This window comes from Bacillus rossius, chromosome 1, assembly GCF_032445375.1.
Source record: "Bacillus rossius redtenbacheri isolate Brsri chromosome 1, Brsri_v3, whole genome shotgun sequence".
Lineage (NCBI taxonomy): Eukaryota > Metazoa > Arthropoda > Insecta > Phasmatodea > Bacillidae > Bacillus > Bacillus rossius.
The window spans coordinates 348,852,781-348,874,953 of record NC_086330.1 but is presented as its reverse complement, the minus strand read 5'-3'; the positions used below and the strand labels follow the sequence as shown (position 1 = coordinate 348,874,953).

Here is a 22,173-nt window from a genome sequence, read left to right as displayed (position 1 = left end):
CGGTTAATGTATATAATCGAGTCCTAGACAGCAGGACGCTCAGTTTGTTACTGCCTACGACGGTGTACGGATCACCTAGTTTGTTTCTTCTGGTGCATAAGTCGTGTAATTGCCTGTTCTTGAGACTTCGATGGCATCTTTACCGACTTAACGTCGTACTCGATGGAGGATATACCATCGACTACGGGAACCATGTTGTCGGCGCCGACGATGTTGGAGCAGATCCCGTTGGCAACGCCTCTGACAACACTGGAGGAGACTTCGATATGTGCTGTTCCACCATCAGCTGAAGTTCCACCATCAGCTGAAGTTCCACCATCTGCATTCCAGACTTCAATGAATGAAGAGCGTACAGCGCATCAATGCAAATATTGTGACGCATCTTTTACAAAACCTAGGAATGCGCGCAGACATGAAAGAAGCAGTTGTCCGAATAATATACTGAAACTAATACAATTTCAGTGCAATAATTGCAATAAACTAATTTCACGTCTCGACAGCTTACATCGACATTATATAAAATGCTCCGAGACGTATAATAAACATGGTTATTGATTTGACTCATGTGTTGTACCGGCTAATGAGACTATATAAGTGCTATGAACTTCAGTCCGTCTCTGGCTGTGGTGATGAACGGAAGGCTTAGTCCGTACAATAAGAAGACTGTTTGAATCGAGAGATCCACGAAACTTTGGTAATTTGTCTGTGTTTTTTGTACTTGTGGTAGTGTATAATTTATGTAATAAAAGTTTTTTTAAAAGAACTTGCGGTGTTTTTTATTTTCTCAAACCTAACACTTTAGTGGTACTTTTTTAAAATATTAAAGTTGTTTTGTATCGGCCAGGGATCGAACCAAGGACCTAAGTCGATCTAATCAATCAGTATATAGATTACAAATTTATTTAATGAATTTTGAACTTTTTCCCGAATCTCTAGCATTAAAATTACGCATTTACAATATGGTGGTCTTGATGTCTGATAGGATGATGGTCGTAGAGGATTTAGAGTCTCTTTACGAATGTTGAACATGGTTTATTGAAATTATTATTTTTTACGTAAAATTAAACATTATTACATCGATCGGGTATCGAACCGAGGACGGGAATCGATCGAATCAATATGTAAATTAATGAGTGAATTATTTAATGAATTTTGGAACTTTTCCCGAATTTCTAGCTAAATAATTACGGATTTCCAAGATGGCGGCCAAATGACAAGATGGCGGGTGACACATCAATAATAACTGATACTGCACTGTAGCGGATACGAATTAAGCTAACATGGCGTCGGTGCACTCTAGCCGACGATACAATGATGATGGCTTCCAGCATCGAAGACAAGATGGCGGATTTGACGTCATACTAGGTGACTATATATATGCTTTTGAAAAAAAGTGGTGGGAGTCAGTCTGCCAGCAGCCACCACGGGGGAAGGATCGGTCGTCATTTTTATTTTTTTGCACGCATCGGGTTCGAACCGAGGACTCAGAGCTCCGTGTCGTAAATGATTGTTTTTTAAATATTTTTCATAAAAATTTTATTATTTGAATTTTTTTATAAATTTTAAAATAAATTTCATTAAAATCGGATAATAAATAAAGATTTTAAATATGGCGGCCGTAACGAAAATTGCAACGGTGACGTCATAATCCATGATGACGTCAGAGGCTTATCGGAGGCTGTCGACATGGATGCTTAAGCCTACATATGGACATTTCTAGCCGCTGGGATTTTTAAGGACTAAAAACGGGAAATTTTCCCTCGAAATGGGAATTTTTCCCTCGAAAAGAGAAATTTTTGAATTGAGGAATTTTTTGAGATTTTTTGGCGGAATTTTTTTCCACATAAATGGGAATTTTGGCGAATTTTGAGGAATTTTGGGCAATTTTTGCCCAATTTTGGCGAATTTTGTGGGTCAAAGGGCAATTTCCTACTTGTCCCGTTACGCTGTGTCCCGTTACACTCATCCAAGTTGGCCGCCGTGACGTCACAATCCAATATGGCGGTCGACACCACCGGCCACAGACACCACACCCAGGACCCAGTTTCAGGACCGCCATTTACATACTACTAACGCTGGTAAAAAGAATACATTTTTCAATTCTTACAAGCCACGCTGTTTGAAATTACAGAAAATGTACTGACTTTTCAACGAATAATTTAACGGAAAAAAAAATTCTTAATTTCAAATAACCTCATCCTTGTAGAAAACTACGTCATATTTTCGACTTCCGAGATGTAGGTCCAATTCTAAACCAAGGTGGACAAAATAACAGTGTTCGAACTGTTGATTTCAGGGGCGCAACAACTAAATTTCCTTTTTATAAAGAATCATCGATCCCTCCTATTGAAGCGGGTGGTCCGGGGGTCCTCCCCCGGGAAAATTTGTGTTTCAAGGTGGAAAATGGTGCTATTTAAGCAGTTTTATTATCTAAAAATTGATTACACAGCACTTTCTTTGACTCCGTTTGCCCCCACTTCAAGGTTTCAGAGGGAGGGGGGGCAAAATACCCTTGCACCCCCCCCCCCCTGTTGTTGCACTCCTGGTAGATTTAACCAGTTTTTGAATGCTTTGTTTGTAGACCAAGAATATTAATTTGGATTTATGTTCAAAGTAAGTGAACTCAGTGTCAATAAATTTACGAAGATCCCTGGATAATTTGTAGCCAGCTTTCTTCGTAAATTGAAGATGAATTTTTTTTTAACAGTGCGGGTCGTATCAATCTGGGAACAGTGGGCTTCGTTTGCTGAGCTTTTCAGTTCCTGTATGGTTGGCCACCCTGCCTCTGTTCCCACTCTCATCCTCCAACGGTATCTACGCACGTGCCGAAATCTACCGTGCCTGCAAAACACGTGACGAACACGTGACGAACACGTGACGCAACCGTTCAGTGATCGGTATCGAGGATTTCTGTCGAAAAAGAAAACGGTGGGACGTTGATTTATTTTCCCCTCCATTCTGATAAATTAAGGGGTCGGCATCTGGCTTCACTGAAAGAACTGTGGCCTCGCCTCTGCAGTAAGAGACAGCGAATTCAAGTTAATTTAACATTCAAATTAAAATTGTAAAGTAAGATGTTACGCGTTTTTTTTTATTTATTTATTTATTATTATTTTTTTAGTGGTTAGGAGGCAGCCGGTAGCAAAGTGAAAACAAGGGATGAGCACGATTTCCAACAAACTTAACGGAAAGTGAAAACTTCCAGAGATTATTTACAGTGATATGTTAGTAAACATTTTTCGACTAACGTTATTCTTGTCATCTTAATGGCCAACTAGCTGTCAAATAATCTATAAAAAAATAAATAAATTACAAACGATTAAACTAAAAAAATATTAAAACCTTAAGGAAATCATATATTTGACTTGACAATAGCCTGGAAAAGTAATCAAAAAATTAATTTTCTTACTTATGTGTTCAGAGCAATAATAAACTATTAGGCCTAAATGCGGGTCAATCAATTGGGATACGGCATTTATAAGAAGAAAGTTATCAAAATCGCCTTTGTGTTGGGGGGGGGGGGGGGGGGGAGGAGGGATCGAAGCCATGCCTTCCCCCATTTACGAAGTAGGACCTCTAACCGTTCTGTCACCGAGCGGTTTTAAAATTTAAAAAATAAAAGATGATTTTAATAATCCAGAAGCGGATATTTATTGTCTATTTTAGGACCGTGAGACTTATACTTCTGTATATGGGTGGGTTGGTTGCCAAAGTGGAATTAAGTCCAAACTGCAAATTCGGGAAATAGTTCTGTATGCCGGAGGTATGGGTGTAGAACATTATATTTATTTTGTTATGAAATAAAGTTAGCACCAGGTCCATGATGTAAATTTTTTGCTATACTTATACTGCGCAAATTGGGGGGCATAATTTCAATTGGGTGGCAGGGAACGCCAAAAAAAAAAAAGTTAAGGGGCTTATGTTTTGAAACGAGAGTTGCTTCTTACTTAGGATTTAAAGAGATTTGTTATGGTCATGAATTTTGGTAAATATTAAAATAATAAGTTTATAAATTTGTGTAAACGGATTTGAAGAACCATTTTTTCACGGCTCCTCATAATGATGAATAGGCTAATATGTGATAAGCTTGCATGTTTTCGAATGTGTGTTTATTTTCGCAATATGTACCGTGATGTTAAATCATCATTGGAATCAGTTGGGATGTAACGATAGTGGATCCGATGCACGGCAAAACTGGCACAATAGCTAAGTGTTATTTACAGCTGTAATAATAAATTGCCGAGCGCAAAAGAATGCAGAATCGTTCAATTCATTCCCAAAAAAAAAAAAAGGACACGTAAATAATGTGCTTGTATACCTAATTCACTCTCTAATGTTTCCCCTGCAAAAATATTAAAGAATTTGAAAAACCTGTCGATTATATAAACATTAAATAATTAAAAGGAGCTATACTCAACGATCTGAAAAATAAATATGGGTTTAGTTTTCAGGTATCACTGTTTCCATTAAGCATCATGTCAAAGAGGTTATAGTAATAGTCATAAGTAATATGTGATTTTCCTCAAATTTTGTAAACAGAGTTGTGTAGAACTCTCGCAAGGCAGCGGTAGTGTCCATGGTTTCCACGTTTCTCCGTGCTGAACACGCCGGATGTCCGGTATTGAGTTCTCTAGTGTTTCGGGTGATGTAGTACACCAGTCTTCGTGTGGCTAACTAAACGTCTGCGCCCGGCTCGAAGTCTGCTTCTGCTCCCCGCAGAGTATTTGAACGTCACGGCGCTGCGATCGCGCGTCCTCTCAGCCAATGGAGTAGTCCCCCTGGAGCCCGCCAAATTCAAATTTGCGCGCTGCTGCTTGTGCCTGTAACTTCGCAAGTTTTAGTTTCCGGGACAAATATTTCTTAACAGAAGGTGATTTTTTTTTTTTGACATTTCCTGCCACCAATATAAATTTGTGTGTGGCGTAGTGCACTATTTCCGATTGCCACGAACAGCTAACAGAGGGATGTCCAGTTTCGTTCTGAGGTAAAAAGATCACTAGACTACGTGAACATGACGACCTTTACCTCCGGGATGAAGAGTTTCACACCAAAAGCAATGCAGAAGGGCTAGAGAGGAACCACAGCATTTGGGAGAACAATTTTGGGTATCGCTGCGCGGTATCTAATAGTGCTGATGTTGGATGTCTCGTAACATCCAGTTCTCTGGAGAAGTCTGAAGGGCGAAGAGGTGATATGGAGCCGTACACTGGCAGGTGGAAGTAGAAGCATGCCGATAAGACTCACAGGCTCCGGGACTAATTATTTTGGAAGCGACTGGCGGCATGACTAAGGAAAAAATAATTCCATGGCAGTAATGTTTGACACATCTGTGACGTCAGTCTAACAAAATTCGCGGGTGCAACAGACTTTCCAATAATAAAAATTTTATACACCAATGCATCATGTACAGCGAGCGTATGCAGTAAAAGAAAAGGAGGGGGGATGTGAGAGGGATATATATCCCCTCCCCCCTCGAAATCTTAAAAAAAAATATCAGTTATTTTCACAAAAAAATTGAAAGAACTTAAAATCAAATTATTATCATCATTATTTTTATTCACATACGTTTTAAAGGTTTTGTTTAAACATTTATCTACGAAATCATTGAAAAGTGTTGTTTTTGCATTTTTTTAAATAAAATTAAAATTCACGAAACTAACATAGATTTCTTTAAAATAATGAAGAGCGTAATAAAATACCCATATTTTGTTTTCATTTACGTTCAGGGACGCGGATCACAAGTAGTTTCCGCACCCGCCGCTAGAATTCGCTGCCGCAGCAGTTACGTTGACTATCGAATCATTCAATTTGCAGAGCTAAATTTTAAACTACCTATATAATAAAACTGCTCCGTTAAAAGCTAAAAAGTCTAGAAAAAAATACACCCCGGCTGCGGACCTGATTTTCAACAAGGAAATTTATTTTTTAAAAAAAAACTTGCCATCTTGTTAAAATTCAATCAACAGTGATTGCTCCAAAGTTTCCTTTAATTTTTGTGAATTTTGGTGCGCGCCATCCGCCATAGACAGCAGCACCGCCGGTTACAAATTTCCGTTCCTTGAATTCCGTCGCATTCATTCACAATATTACTCCAGCCAAACGCCGTGTACCGTGAGCTAAGATGTTACATGTGGACCTACAGTAGAAGCCCTATGTGCCGTGGCTTCTCACACAGTAACATACTGTCTTCACTGATAGTTTGAAATTTCTTTTTCTCACTTCTTCGTGGGAAGGGATATATAGAGACCAAAAAAAATTCGCGGTTTCAATGACCTCTAGGATAGACTCCATGATACTCTATGTACTGGGACAAATTGCACCTGCTCATTGGATAGATACTGACTCGTGACACGCGTCAACTGGGATGCTTGTGATTTGATACGTCTTTTGTTGAAGGTTTTTTTATTGGCTTAGAGTCCTTCAGTCCAATCGCTGACTCAGCATAATGGTGTACGAGTTTGGAGTCTAGCCTATCGCGAAATGAACCCGCGAATTTTTCCGGTCTCTAGGGATATATCCCCCCAAATCCTCCTCCCCCCCCCCCTTGGATCCACCACTGGTGCAGGCTGCCCACTTTGTCGGCGACGCTGACGGTACAGCACCGCCGACGTGAGGGGAGAGGGGTCGTTTTAAAAGTTATGGGGAGGGGGGTGGGTTGGAAGGGTGTCCGTGGAGGGGTAGCAGGGGGACAGTTTTAATGGAGTGCTTTCAATTACCAGCCAGCGGGCCGTCCCCCATCTACCCCGTTTATCGCCCGCCTGCTGCCCCCTCCTTCTTGCCTGGCCCTACATCTCCCACGCTGTTTACGCTGCCCGCTAATGCCATCTCGCGCCCGCTCGCCGAACTAACTTGCCAGCTGGTGGCGTCCACAGGCCGGCCGCATTTCCCCTCCCGGCAGTTAGACGTGAAGTGCGGGTCCGAACAACGTGTGTCTCAGATTTGGAAACTTCAACTTCGTGTGAATGCCAGTGTTCACAAACAAACATGTGTAGTTTTGAAAGGAACAGTAGTTGGGGAATGAATAACACTGTTTTTTTTCTTCTTCTAAATATTAGTTTATTGATTACATCGTGTGTCCACATAGGCATACAAGATACCAGGAACATATTTACAATGGCGATATACAAAACAAAAACTCTGTCCTAGACCTTCAGTCGCTCGCATTGTAGCGGCGTACAGTCCTTTGGATACCATTTTTTTGAAATATAATTAGACGTGTACAACAAAGGAAAAATTGAGTTTAAAAAAAATCTCCAAAAAATTATATAAGAAAAGAGTTGGGAGAATAAATTGTCAATAAAAGGTGGAACAATCACATGAACTTGCGGCTAATACCACTTTGTGATTCTTTGTTGCACACGAAATTGATGGAAATTGCACCAATTCACTTCACTGTGCTGTCACACGGTGTTTCACTGTTTGAGTAAGAGGAAAGATACATGGAAATGTGTTGTCTGTGTTTTGGGGTTGGGGGGGGGGGGGGGGGAGCGAAGGGGGGTTGGTAGTATACCACTGGTACTTCGTTTGAGAACAATCAAATTACAATACACAAACTATACTTGTGTATCAGACGCCTCTTTGGCCCCGATCGGACCAGATAGTGGCTACGAAGTTCTTATATGGAACTAGTTCCTATGCTACTACAAACTTCGAAATAATGCACCAACCTGAATGATTTAAAGGTATTTTTTGTATTCAAGCTATAATAATAGTTTTCTGATAACATAAAAATTGTTCATTATCATCTTTAAATATTTAATGGTGATAGAGCTATTTCATTTTCAAGTGTATCAAAATTATCACCTTTATTGTTTTCGTAAATAAAACTATTTCGGAGGGTGATCACACTGATACACTTGATTTTGTTTGTGTGACAGATGTTTATAGTCTCACACAGGCAAATACTTTCGTGGTTTTTGTTGCTAAAGGAAAAAAAAAAACCTTGAAAATTCTGTTCGAATTCGTTTATAAAATAGAAAATGGAACGATTGGGTACGATTTATAAACAACATTTAACACGAATAAAATAGTTATTGACATTTGCTTGCAAGCGATAGGTACTAACTGCAACATATTAAACATACTCATTTTCTTACAATTTATTTTATCGTGACGACAGCATCCCGCACCCGTACTCGGGGAACGCTGATTGGCAGTCAGCGACGCTAGTCACTTTTTTTATTTTTTTTTTAAGAAGATTGGCACACTGGCAAGTTTGACAGTCACCAATGTGCCAATAATCTCTATATAATGTGCCAATAATCACCGTATCCCGGTGCGTTTCCGACTACGCTACGGAGGCCGACTTCTAGACCAGAGCATCTGTTGAGGGATGATGAATTAAATAAGGAATACATTGTTTCAGTTGGGCGATGGTAAATTCAAACATCAGAGGTGCGCCAAGTTTAAACTAATAGTACCTGCTAGTTACTGGTGGCATATTAAAAAAATTATACAGTCGTCTGCTGTGGGCAGCCATATTTATTACTGGTGCCAAGTTTATTACTGGTGGCATATTAAAAATATATATATAATCGTCTGCTATCGGCCGCCATCTTTTGTTATGATGCTGCCAAATAAAAGAAAATTAGTCGGCTGCTAGGGATCGCCATTTGTTACACTATCGCCAACTTTGAAGAAATAAGTTTGCTGCTATCTTTTTTTTTTACAGCTACACGTAATATTTTACACAGGGAAATTTTTTTTCAACAAAGTTTGAAAATTACTTTTAGCTGATTAGTAAAAAGCAGCTACGCATAACATTAAAAAAATTAACTCTGTGATGTGCTACTTGTTATTGTTTTTACCACAAAATGAAGAATTTATATATTTAATACCGCACGATGTTTGTCTATATGTTATCACAATTTAACAAATAATTAAGATTTAAAATAAAATAAATTATACATAAGAGGTATAAAAGAAATGTAGACCTTTATTATCTACTATAGGTATAAATACTTTAATAAGTGAAATGCTTAAAAATAATTATTTTACTTATATATATCTTATATAGTATACAGAAATATTTGTAAGTTTAAAGGAATAATACACAGTAAAAATATTACCTATGGCTGTAAGCTAGTGCTATAAGCATGCTTCTAATATATATGTCTATAGCTTTGTTATAATGGTAGTCAGCACATATGTAAATCCAAGATGTTGTCTTTAGTATTTAAAATATATTATTTTAAATTTAATATCCTGCCATTACCCAATACTATAAAAAATATGGTTTTTAGAATTTTAAACATAACTACTACTAGTATAAGTTTAATATTGACACAAATAGTGAAAAATATGGCGGCCTACAGCATGTGATTAATTTTTTCAAATTTGGTGACACTGTAAAAAACATGGCTGTGCCTAGCAGCTGACTAATTTTTTTCAAAGTTGGCTACACTGTAAATAAAATATGGTGGCCAACAGCAGACGATAATATTTTTATAATACCTATGCCACCAGTTTTAAACTTGGCACCAGTAATAAAGATGGCTGCCTATAGCAGACAACTGTGTAATTTTTAAATATGCTGCCAGCAACTAGTATTATAAGTTTAAACTTGGCGCACCTCTGATGTTTGAATTTACCATCGCTCAACTGAAATCATATATTCCTTATTTAATTATTACTTCCTCAGCAGACACTATAGTCTAGTGTCTAACGTCGCTGACTGCCAATCAAAATTAAAAGGTTTTTAAAATTCTTTTAACTACAAATTTCTTGTTTTTATTACTTTAATTAACATTATAAACAAGTGTAAATGTGAGCAAAAGATCACAGAGTGCTGGTGTGTTTAATACGTATTGTAAAACTTTTTAAAGTGTATAGTATGTGGAAATAAAACTTTTGAATTGAAACTGAATTGACTGCCGATCAGAGTTCTTGGGTTCTGAGTGCGTTCGCCGCGATAAAATATTTTTATTCTTAATAATAACACCACACCCGCGCTCCCTAGCTTCGGAAAAATGAACCAAAATGGCCGCCTGTGACTTTACCAGCAGACGACAACAACTCTTGTTTCTTGGTCCGAGCACGTGGCGCCACGCCCCCCTCGCCGACCACGTGATGCCACGCCCCCCCCCCCCCTCGCCACGTGGAAGGTCACGTGGTCCACACTTCCAGAACGAAGATGGCACTCGTCTGTTTACAGTGTCCCAGAACCATCGCGCTCTCCCTACTCACCAAATGTCTCATGGCTAAAAAGTATTATGAAAACAGGTGTTCTAGCCATTTTCCCTTTCAATAAATGCGATTTAAAAACGAAATACGGAAACAGAACCATGCATCCGCCCTCAGCGTATATCATTAAATGCTTTTCGTAATCAGACACTACCCTGATATCGTGGGCAATTTTTTTTTTTTAATTTTCTTTTTATTTGTGAAACTCTGCACATCGCGTGTCTTTGTCCAGATAGGCGGGGGCCGCCTTGCCAGGCCATCAAACAGCTTGCAGACCTTCAGGTCTACAAACCGCTTAAGATTTATTAAAAGTGTGTGATTAAGAATAACATTTAAGAGCCATTGCACTTGTCTTATATAAGTTTCGTGTCATGGTTTCGTCTTTACCTTTTGGCTGCGGAAAAGGCTAAAACGGGGTTTCCATGACAATTTTATGTATATAGTATTGCAAGTGGCATAAGGAAGTGCAGAATAAAATTGTAAGATAACTGCTTCAAGTCCCATAGATGCTCGTTACCGATACAAAAGATTGCTCGCTAGTTCGGTTAAGAGGCGAAGAGGCGTGTGATGCGCGAGCCATTGTCGCCCTTACTACCTTCAAGTTTTATATCACTTTTATTTTACTGTTACAACATTTTAATCTTTTAATGGCGGAAAGTTACCACATTAAGTGGTTTCAAAGACTGTAACACAGTGTCTGTTTGCCAGTTTTGTTATAGTTATGCAGTCAGGCACATATAAAAATGAGTTCAATACCAAATTCTGTGGCCTAAGAACTGTTGGAACCAAGATGGCATCTTTTGGTTCCTATCTTCCCCTGTTAACCCTGACGCCTTAAATCTTTTAATGGCGGAAAGTTACCACCTTAAGTGGTCTTAAAAGACTGTAACACAGTGTCTGTTTGCCAGTTTTGTTATAGTTACGCAGTCAGGCCTAAAAAATGAGTTCAATATAAAATGCTGTGGCCTAAGAACGGTTGGAACCAAGACGGCATCTCTCGGTTCCCATGTTAACCCTGGCGCCTCGGCGCAGAAACCCGCGCGACGCGGAGTGTAAACGGAGCTGTGTTGTCGGTGGTCGCAGGCTGCGGACCGCAGCACGCGCTCCTGGGCAAGACGCGCCGGCCGCGCACCGCCTTCACCAGCCAGCAGCTGCTGGAGCTGGAGAAGCAGTTCCGCCAGAACAAGTACCTGTCGCGGCCCAAGAGGTTCGAGGTCGCCACCAGCCTCATGCTCACCGAGACGCAGGTCAGCGCGCCCTTCTCTCCCTCAACTTCTCTACATCTCCCTTCATTTTACATTCTTGACGTGACAACGTCTAATAAATCGATGAACCCCGGGTTGCACGCACGAAAAAGTGTCCCGTTACGCTCATTGTGCGCTTGCGCCGCATCTATCTCTCTTCCGCTCGATTGGAACAACCCATCGATTTGACTTTTTTCGAGGCACATTAAACTTGAAACACTCCCATTCGTTTCCTACCTTTTCCTATCGCCGTCCTATCCTTTAACAGAATAACACAGATTGTAAGAAGTTTAATAGCAAACATGTACAAAAGTTATGGTTAAAATAATTTTCTTCGTTAAAGTAATAAACATATTTGAATTAGTGAGTGCAAATAAAAGTAAATTTATCAATTAAATTGTAGATTTCATTTCACTCCTTCTTTGTATCCATACAAAATAGTGATAATTCAATAAAAAATGATTCAATTTTATTCATAAAAGTATGCAATCATTTCATCAATGTTTTGTTATGACGTTGTCACGTTAAACTATCGTCCGTAAACCGACTTTACAGACAACTCATTTTTTTTTTCATTTCTCTCTAACTCACTTTCTTTTTCTCTCCCGTTCTCTACATCCATATATTTCTAATACCCTATAATCTCTATACCTTTCTTACACTCTCTATGTTGTTCTCTCCATCTCTATATTCATCCCTTTATCTCTACCTCTCTATTCTGTGACACCCCATAAACATGCTCGACCACTTTCCATCTCTGAAAGACCATGGGTCCTGCTACCAGGACCTCATTCGTGCGCATATCTTTGAGGCTGCATTCAATGGACCCGCCACACACTCCGCAGTGGAGTGCATGTCTGCTGTGAAGGTGAAGTCAACTGTTTAGCTGTTGGACAGCAAAAAAAAATCTTGGCTATATATATATATATATATATATATATATATATATATATGTGTGTATATATATATATATATATATATATATATATATATTAAAGTTTAAGTGTGTTAAGTAGCTTGAAAGTAACTCGCTAGGAAGAATCATAAAAATGTCATCATGTGGTGAGCATTGTTACACAAACACGATAACAACACGTCAGCAAGGAATGAGTTTTCAACTTCATTATAACCAATATGTGTGTATACATATAGGCCCCTATATTTTTTTTAAAAAATGAAAAACTCTTTAGCCGCGTTGAGCGATTTTTGGTAGGGGCAAAACTTATGGGTTCGCGAATGTCCAATAACTTTTTTTTTTAACAATCTTCCCCATTGCATGAATCATTAATAGAACGAACTGATTCCGTCAAACTACCAACATGAATTTTACAACACCAGTCCTATGTACAAAATATTTGCTGGAAACTCAAGTCATCCAACTTGTCAAACAACAAAAAAAGGATGTGCTAGGTGACGTTTCTGTGTCGCGGTAACACTCCAACATATCTGGCCATCTTGAATGGAAGATGTTGGAAGCGAAAGTTTGACGGTGTGAACACACAGCTGCTGCATTTGAAATGGTCATTTTGTAATTTGGCGATTTGCTAATTTTCAGTTGAAATGCATTAATAACTATGCTAACATTTATTTGTGCAGTTTATAATAAGTAAGCAAACAAACAAACAGACGCGGATACCAACTTTGTTTTATTCTGTTTATACATTAATACATAAATTGAAAACCAAACTGTGTCATATATTGAGAAATGTAGTTAAAAAATACACTGCACACAAAACGTAAAAAAAAAAAAATAAGATTACAGTGCAAAGTTAAAAATAAAATTAAAATATCTCCTGAAAAAACACCCTTTGACTTATACTCGTTTGCCTAAACAGTCTAGTTATTTTCTCTGGGGTATGTGAAAGTAATGCACGCTGAAAATACTTCCACTTGAGGAATATTAAGTACGTAGGCTATAAAGTAGAAGAAAAGTTGTCTTTTAGGTTAAAAACGGATAAATCTATCTTTCCGTAAAGTTTCTGGGAATAATTTAAACTGAAGAATTTTCATCTCCGAGAAGCATTTATTTTACAATTTAATAAAAATTGTCATTTATTGAAGTTATATTTTTAGGTGTGCTATGAAAAAAATTATGAGAATGATTTGTTACGATGCGCGCGCAGTGTGAAACAAAAATGACAGGATGAAAAAAAGGCTGCATACAAATAAAAATTATGGATGTGCTTTTAAATCATATACTTTATTGATTGATATTTAATAATGGTACACATAATTAAAACATTTATTTATTTTGAATATAGTGATTTAAATTGTTTTATAAACTTTTCAAGTGTATTTATATAAGTTTGGTTATGTTTCCGTATGTATAATTTATTTAAATTATCCATTATTACATTATTATTTAATAAATAATTAAAATTAATTAGATTATGAATTCGGCATATGTGTTGATTTTCATTAATAATTAAAAATATCTCGATTACTTTACTAAATTAAATAATTAATGTTATACTTGTGTTTGTATTAATATTAAATACATACTAAATATATAGATTTAAAAAATTAATTTGATTCGATTTATACTTTACCAACCGTATTTTTAACATCCCTCCAGTCATTTTATTATTTTATTTCTATAAATTATGTGCATGCAAAATTAAAGTTAGTTTTTTTATTATCTACGCCAAGTAAGTATAACTTCGAACGCACACCCATTTTTGTCCTGTAGGGATTTTTTTTTTTCATTTTAAAGGAAATATATTTAAAGTGTTTGTTTTTCCTAATTATAATAAGGGGAAAATAAAATTTTAACCAAACATTTTGCCGAGAAAGACGAATCGCAAACACCAGCACACGTAAGAAAAGGCTTTGAAAACAAAAAAAAAAAAAAAAAAACCAGGGCTGGTCCCTTTCCCGCGAAACAATGACCTTAACTCCCGCCTAGAGGTGCTAGCTAGCGCAAACAAAGCCTTTAATTCTCAATTTCGCGTCGCCACTTAATCCCAAGCGAAAACAACAAAAAAATAAAATGAAAGCCCTTTCTTTAGCTATTGTCTTTTAATGGGCTGTAAGGGTCCGCGCCATTTTCTCGTTTTTACAGACTTCTCGCCGGCGACCCGGGGGACTTTTAAAGTCCTTCCCAGGTGCGAGAAGTGAACACCTCGCCTTGCCCGGTCCCCACAATCAAGCGCTCTCTTCCGTGTAAAGCGATACCGGAGAGGATTATACGTTCCGAGCCAAAAAAAAAAAAGGAGGGGAGGGAGGAGAAAGACATAAAATCTTTAAGCCAATTATCCCAGATTATTATTTTTCTATTCCAAACACTAGTTAGCGACCTCACCCTTCGGATGCCCTCTTCTTTTTCCACCTTCTTCATCACACACTTTTTCCAGCTTAGCGAGTCATTGGCAGGGCAGACGTTCCGATCCGACAGATAAAACGCGAGATGCAAAAAAAAATCTAACACCACGTATACGGGAGAGACAGAATGAGAAGGGGGGAGGGAAAAAAATGGAAATAAAAAAAGAGGGGTCGGTTTTCGGAAATTTGTGTTTTGTGGGGGAGGGGGGTTGAGAGGGTAGCAGACGACGCGAAGCATAATCTGGCGATATATGAGCTTCAAGTGTCAGGCCGGAGGGCGGCGCTTTCATTTGTTTAACCGTCGGCTCAAGCGAAGAGTAAAATATATCGCCGCGCCATATTTCACGCGCGTTCAGCGTTGAAGGCACGGGAGGGCTGGATATTTTTATGAGCGGGAGTTGGAGGGGGGGGGGGGGTGGAGGTTTGTAGGATTTTTTTTTTCCCGGAGGCGACCGGCGGTGATGCGCCGCTAAACGAAACGCAACGAATCTATAATTTATTTGAATTATCGTCATTCTCGCAGGAGAAGAATTGATGGCACGCTTCCTTTTGTCGTTGTTTGACTTTCCTCAAACATTCCGCCCCCTCCCCTTATCCCTTCAGCCCAGATAACTTCTCCTCTCTGTGTAAAAGCGACACGGCTTTACATTTATATATATATATCTATATATTTGCTCCCGGATTTCTATCTGTCACGGATTCCAAAACGAAATCCTGATTCAATGGCATTTAAAAGTGGCATCATATGTACATATTTTTTTCTACCTCTTCTTTGATAGGTTTATCATTCAAGCTAGATAACTTTACGGTATCGTAATCCGGCTTAATTTCTCTGGTAGACATACATGGCGTTTGTTAGAATGGGCTCGAATCAAAAGCGGAAAAAGAATTCTATTCTTCGGACATCTTCGTAAATGGACTGCGTGACAGTGATCACACAATAGCAAACATAACTGTTAGGAAGACGTTATGATTTAGACCCATTGCCGTTTTTTTGTTTTGTTCTTAGCAAAATAAAGAAGGGGTTTGCAACTCCTAAGTCGTGTTCAAATCCACTTGTAATAAGGCTAAAGAATAAGAAAATCAAAGGTTCTAACATTCATCTTCAGTTGAAAATCAATACAGAACATATTTGAATAGATGATTGATTATATGTATTTTTTAATACTTTAATTGTTAATAATATTGAAATAATATTAATATGATACCTACAAACCTGTAGGCTATATTAAAAGAAAATATAAATGAATTTTTAAAACAACCAACAAATATCAGTCACATAATAAATATTCAAGTTAATGTATTGAAGATAACTTCGAATTAAGTCCACTTTTGGGTAAAGTAGAAAAATATAAATGAGCGTATGTTCAAAGATTCGCATAAAAATGTCCCTGAGATTGCATTGAATTGTTCAGACAGTAAAAGGGAAGACGTAATTGCGAAATGTTGTGACGTATTTAAGCATAATCCCAGCGTGAAAGTTGGAAGTGTCGCTACTAAGGCCAGGTTTACCTCCGAAAGATACGCAAGAGCGTAATCACACAAGGACGCAGTACGAAACTATCGCAAGAAAATCATAGTAGTTTATAAACCACAAAAGCTGCAAGACATCACCAACCTTACAACGTTGAATTGTAAAACAGTAGTAGGAGACTGTTGCCCTGATGATGGCGGCGGCAATGCCGACAGAAACCTTGAACTCCTCGCGTCTGACACGGCTAAAACCATTAAGCCAAGAAAACTCGTTATTAAAGGAAGTTATCAAATACAAGGAGACAGGCGTATTTTCTCTTTAATATATATTTGGAATGAGACACCAAAATAATCCAAAATGGAGATTTAGACATAGCCTTGACTAGCAGAATATTCATGGGGTGGTCGTGAAAGCATTACTACGTGAAGCAGCTTTTTGTTCAGTTGTTGGTCTGAGCCATGTTTGTCAAACATCCAAAATATTGGGTGAAAATGTAGTAACTTATTTGAAATGTGTGTGACGATTGAAATTATAATTTATACCTGTTAACCATCATCAGGGGTGGTCAAGTAACATTGTCGCAACGTTTTGAGTGTCGCAATGATGTAAAAAATGTCTAAGTCGCACCCAGGGTGTATTTCGAAACGCCATTTCTAAATATGTAGTTATGGCAGCTTAACTTTCAATTTATGTATTAATATAAAATATATTACTTTTTTTGCAGTTTTTTTTTACTTATACTATTTTGCCTAAACAGTATACATGTTTGTTAGTCGTGTTCCTGCAAAAGTACCGAGCTGTGAACTCAGGGGTTAATTCCTGTTTTAAGTTCGTGACCAACTACGTCACGGCATGCTAACTAACGGGAGTAAGAACCACGGGGGCGCTTTGTTGTTGCAGGTGAAGATCTGGTTCCAGAACCGGCGCATGAAGTGGAAGAGGAGCAAGAAGGCGCAGCAGGAGGCGAAGGAGAAGAGCGAGGCGGACAAGCGAGGCGGGAAGACGGAGGGCAAGACGAAGGAGGCGGCGGAGCAACGCGACTCGGACGACGTCAGCAGCAGCGGCGCGCAGGCAGCGCATTCTAGCGGCGGCAACTCGAGGAACGCCAGCCCCTCCCCGCCGAGCGACGCGGCGACCGCTGCGCATGCGCCCGAGCCGCCGCCCCTCCCGCGGCTGCTCGCGCAACATCACCACCACCACCTGGGGCAGCACCGGCGCCTCGGCCTGCAAGATGGTGGCGAGCCGCTCTACAGGCCCTATGTCGTCTAACGGCGCAACTGCTCCCGCCCGGGCGGATCCAGGGCTCCCGTGCTCCCGCAAGTGCGTGCGCGAGGACGTTTCACAGCGGCAGACTCCAAGCACGCCTCGTTTAAAGTCCTGTCTCCATTAACAAGCGAGCCAGGACCGAAGCGTTAATCCATTGTCACGCCATGGGTTGCTCCCACTGCTGCTAAAACTTCCGCACAGTTTTTTTGTTGAATATTCTTTCGGCCGCTTTTCGTATAGTGGACGTTGCAGATCTCACAAAAAAGCACTATGTAAATTTATCAAAATTGACAATCAAAACAAGTGATCTAGAGGAAATCACCGAGTACAAACTGACAACAGCTTAGTATGTCACCGACCTTATGGTTCGTGACGAGCACCTCGTGTACGACACTTTCATAATTGACTCAACGGCGTACACACTACGTTCGGTTTATGGTGGGTTGAGCACTATTGAAATGAACCTCTGAAGAAAATATTCATAACAATAAATACTTTCAACCAAGTACTACCCGTGCACTTTATTTTGCTCTCGGTTGCCATGAGCGATATCGGACCAATTCGGGAAAATACTTCAAACGTGTAAGCAACGACGATGATAAATTTCAGCAAATAACAATGGCAGATTTGTAAAGCAGTTTACATTAGGAGGGCAAGTAAGTACTACTATACATTCCACAAAAAGGGGAGTTAACAGCGTCTGTAGACTTTTAGGTTGAAGTTTACTTTTCATTTTAACATTTAAATGTGGTATTAATTGAAGTGAATTAATATTCATCCTCTAGATCGTGTAGCCAATCTATTAGGGCCTATAGATAAATATTGGAAATGGCTTGGCCCGTTTGTTGCGAAATATGACATCCAAGGACAACATTAATCAGTCGATACTTGATTAGTATGATTAATATAGACTGTTAAAAGTCAATTTAAAGCAATATATAAGCCTAGTAGACATAAAATATATACAATATAGTAGGTAGAAAATTATAATTAAATGTGGTTCCCTGTATTCATATCTAACAAGTTTTGCGTTTAACGTTATTTTACAAAATCAAAATTTCTAACAATTTCACAAGGTCAAGTAAGTAATCTGCGATGGGCTACATGCTATTTGACCCATTTTTGTAGGCCTACGTACTTATTTCTTGGCTCACTTATTGAAAATCTCACTGATTTATTCACGCCACTGAACAGTTGGATCTAATCTTCTATGCCGTAAACACCCCTTCCGAAAGCAACTAACTACATAATTACTTATCCTCAACATACGATTCAGCGCGCCAAATACAGGCATACTGGAAACGCGTACAGTGCGATATTCTCCAGGTGATCAGTCGAAATTCGTCGCTTTGACGAGCGGCGCAAAGCCAAAACATTTATCTTAGAGGTTAGTTTCCCTAAATTATTTTGTGGCTATAATTTGGTACGTTTCTGGTGATTCAAATGAAACCTGTATCTAATAGTTTATAAATAGTTATGTCGAGTCAATAAGCGTTATTTATTTATTTATTTTGAGGACATTCAAAGCCAAATTAATATTTCAAACCTAGAATGAATTACGAGCGTGTTATGTTCTATAGGCCTACAGTTTTGAATTAACCATTAGTATGTAGAGCTTAGTTTTCACAAAACCTTGAGAAACCCGGCTTTCTGTAATTTTTGGGGAAAACATTTCTTCTTCAATTCATAATGATATATTAAAAAATGTATTTACGAGAGATGCTGCATACAAACAATTTATTAAAAACTGAATAGGTGCTACACGATTGCATACTCTTAGGTCCGCTAGTATTTAATTATAATGTGGCCTTTAGGTGTGTCAAAACCATTTAACCTCTTGTTAAATTCATGAATGTCACGAATTTCTTTAAACTCATACACGAAATTATAAAAACAAAAAATATTTTAGGGATCTTTAAAGTAACTACAGCGGGTCCTAACTAAACCAGGATGGTGAATTGTGAACTTTTATTATCTAAATATATAGACTTTCTAAAATTATGAAAAACTAAGTGTATCATTCAAAATTAATATTTTCACAATGTTCTGACATTGAGAACATTTATCGACTCTTTCTCTATGAATGCTGTTGCTCTGCTATTGCCTTGGTGTGAACTTCCAATCCTTTGCAGAAATATAACTGGCATGCGATATACGCTATGTATATATTTTACTCTTGGCGGAAGGATACAAATCGTACGGAAATAAATAAAACTAGGTTTATTTTTCGTTTCAAAAGTGCTCAACTTAGACAAACATGACCGCAGATGTTAAGAAGCGTTTTATTTTTAACGTTCCAAAGATGCCTGCTGATGACAGAGCGTGTGATAGCAAGAGACATCCGTGTGTTGACTTTGGCACGTGTGGATACAGTCGAGACATGAAGCTAATAAAACCTGTGGTTATCCGAGACTAATGGTTATTGGACTCAGCTAGTGACGTAAAACGAAACTCTTGAGGGGAAAAATAAGCGTTCTGTTGATTTCAAGTTGATCTCAGTGAAGTTGTGCGAGCCATTTATATCGGCAGAAGTGTGATTCATTACAAGGAGGTAAGAATTAAAGGAGTGGATGTGTGCAATCTTTACCTTGTATATAATTGAAGCCAAAATCTAGATAGCAGAACTTTCTTTTTTTGCTAAATTAAGTTCTAACCTTAAAATCCTTTCAAACTATTTAACAAACTTTCGGCATTAGCCTTTATACAGCTACGGTTTGTTTTTCTAAACAACTGCTGACCAGACAGACACCCACTCCTTAGGCTTAATACCTCCATGATTCATTATGTACCTCGTGGCATGGTGCTATTGCTTTCGCTGGGACACAGTACGATCCGAAAGTCACCTTAAAAAAAAACAGCCGTACAGAGAATACACCGCAAAACTATAGATGAAGATTGACTCACAACCTCCGCTTAGCGTAAGTACGTAAGAAAATGCATTGCCACGTAAAAAAAATAATTATCACGTTAGAAACAATAGTTTAAAAACTAATTTTAATCGTTGGAATGATTTATTGACTGCTCTGATTCAAATACCAACATACGAAAAAAAATTCTGACGCTCACTGCACCCGCAACACAATTGGAATGAAATGTCTTTCTAATAGGAAAGTATGTTGCGTTCGCGAATTTGGTTGAGCTGACGTCACAGATGTATCGAACGTGATTGGTCAGAAAATTCGTTCCGTCGCGGTATTGTGATTCCGGGCATAATCCTCCGCGCAGGGCAGGTCACGGGAGGTGATAACAGATAGTATCCATGTGAGGTGACTTTCGGATCATCCTGTAGAAATGTACCAGATCAGCAATGAGACTATCGTGTACTAAAGTGCCACGCAAAAGTTCAACCGGGCGTAACTTAAACGTCCCGGAACCGAAGCTGTTCAACCCATTCAACTCCATCGATATTAATATACAACAAAAAATAATCCCTATGTGAATCATTTAAGCAAACGTAGGAACTGTATTTTATTTTTGATGACAGAACCAATACATGACAGTGGCCAATGCCAAAAATAAGTAATCATTTTCCAGTATCTACACTCGGTATTATTAAGTAACTTATATGTTGTTGTTGATTATGCCAGGGTACATACAGTCAAAAGTAAAAAAATCTCACTATGCTCCTTATTTTGTACTGAGCTGTGCCTATTAAAAACAGTGCATATTATTGTTTTTTGTTATGGATCCTGCTTTGCACATTCCCTCTTAAAAGAATCTCGTCAAATTGTAAATATTCCATACATAGCCTACATTAAAAAACATTTAACAAATAATTTGTAATTTTTGTTTGGTATTGTGGATCTTAAATGCAGTTTGTGTTTTTTATTGATATGCTCATATACATGATTTAAAGATATCCAAAAAATAATAATTGTATACTCTTTTAATTAAAAAAGTTTTTTTTGTATCTCAACACGGAAAGATTGACGAGAAAATCCAATGTATTAAATTAATTAATAAACCAACAATTAATGCAAATTTTATTTAGTGATAACTTTGACTATCATTCATACAATAAGTGTATTTTGAAGAGAAAAATTGCTCATATTTGAACACAGATTTATAGTCTGTGTTTTCAAGTAATACAATCGCAGTCAGCTGTTAATTTAAGACTCTATTCTAGTATATTTTTTTTCCTTGCTTAATGTCATATTATGTGAAACTGAAGAATTTTGAAATACTTCTATCGTTAAACATTAAGGTTATTTGTGACTAAGTAACTAAGTGAAAATAAATACCTAATTAATTTTACTTTTTAATTATTTTATCTTTGGCTTTCAACAGTAACCACTGCAAAGAAAGATTTAATTTGCATGACTGAAAATAATGGAATGGTGATGTGACCAGATTTGGCATTAAAGGATAAAACGTGTTTCACTTTGTGTTGTAATAAGTAAATACAAGTTCCTAACTTAAGGTAAAATTAACGTGACGTTAAAAATTAAATTATGGCTCAGATTGTGTGTTTATTATTTTTCCTTCCATTAGATTAGGCAAGAGATATAATGGTAATTTGTGTAACGAACATTAGTGTTTAGCACTACACACGTTAAAGTTTAATAATTTACAGTACCTTAGAGTAAGTGAAAAATTACCTTCACACACTGAGAAAATTGGAATCCAGCTGCGTATTGTATTTAATTCAGTGATGGAGGGAAGCACATTAATTTTCTTAGTATATTT

General features: G+C 38.0%; 1 protein-coding gene across 1 annotated transcript in view; it reads left to right on the top strand.

Moving 5' to 3' along the window:
* The window catches only part of LOC134528314 (motor neuron and pancreas homeobox protein 1-like), a 180,052-nt gene extending 162,310 nt beyond the window's left edge, over positions 1–17,742 (top strand). Inside the window, exons 2-3 of the mRNA XM_063361833.1 lie at positions 11,215–11,429; positions 17,122–17,742. Coding sequence (XP_063217903.1) covers positions 11,215–11,429; positions 17,122–17,490 — 584 coding nt within the window. The 3' untranslated portion in view covers positions 17,491–17,742. The remainder of the gene's footprint in view (positions 1–11,214; positions 11,430–17,121) is intronic.
* Positions 17,743–22,173: the final 4,431 nt, after the last annotated feature.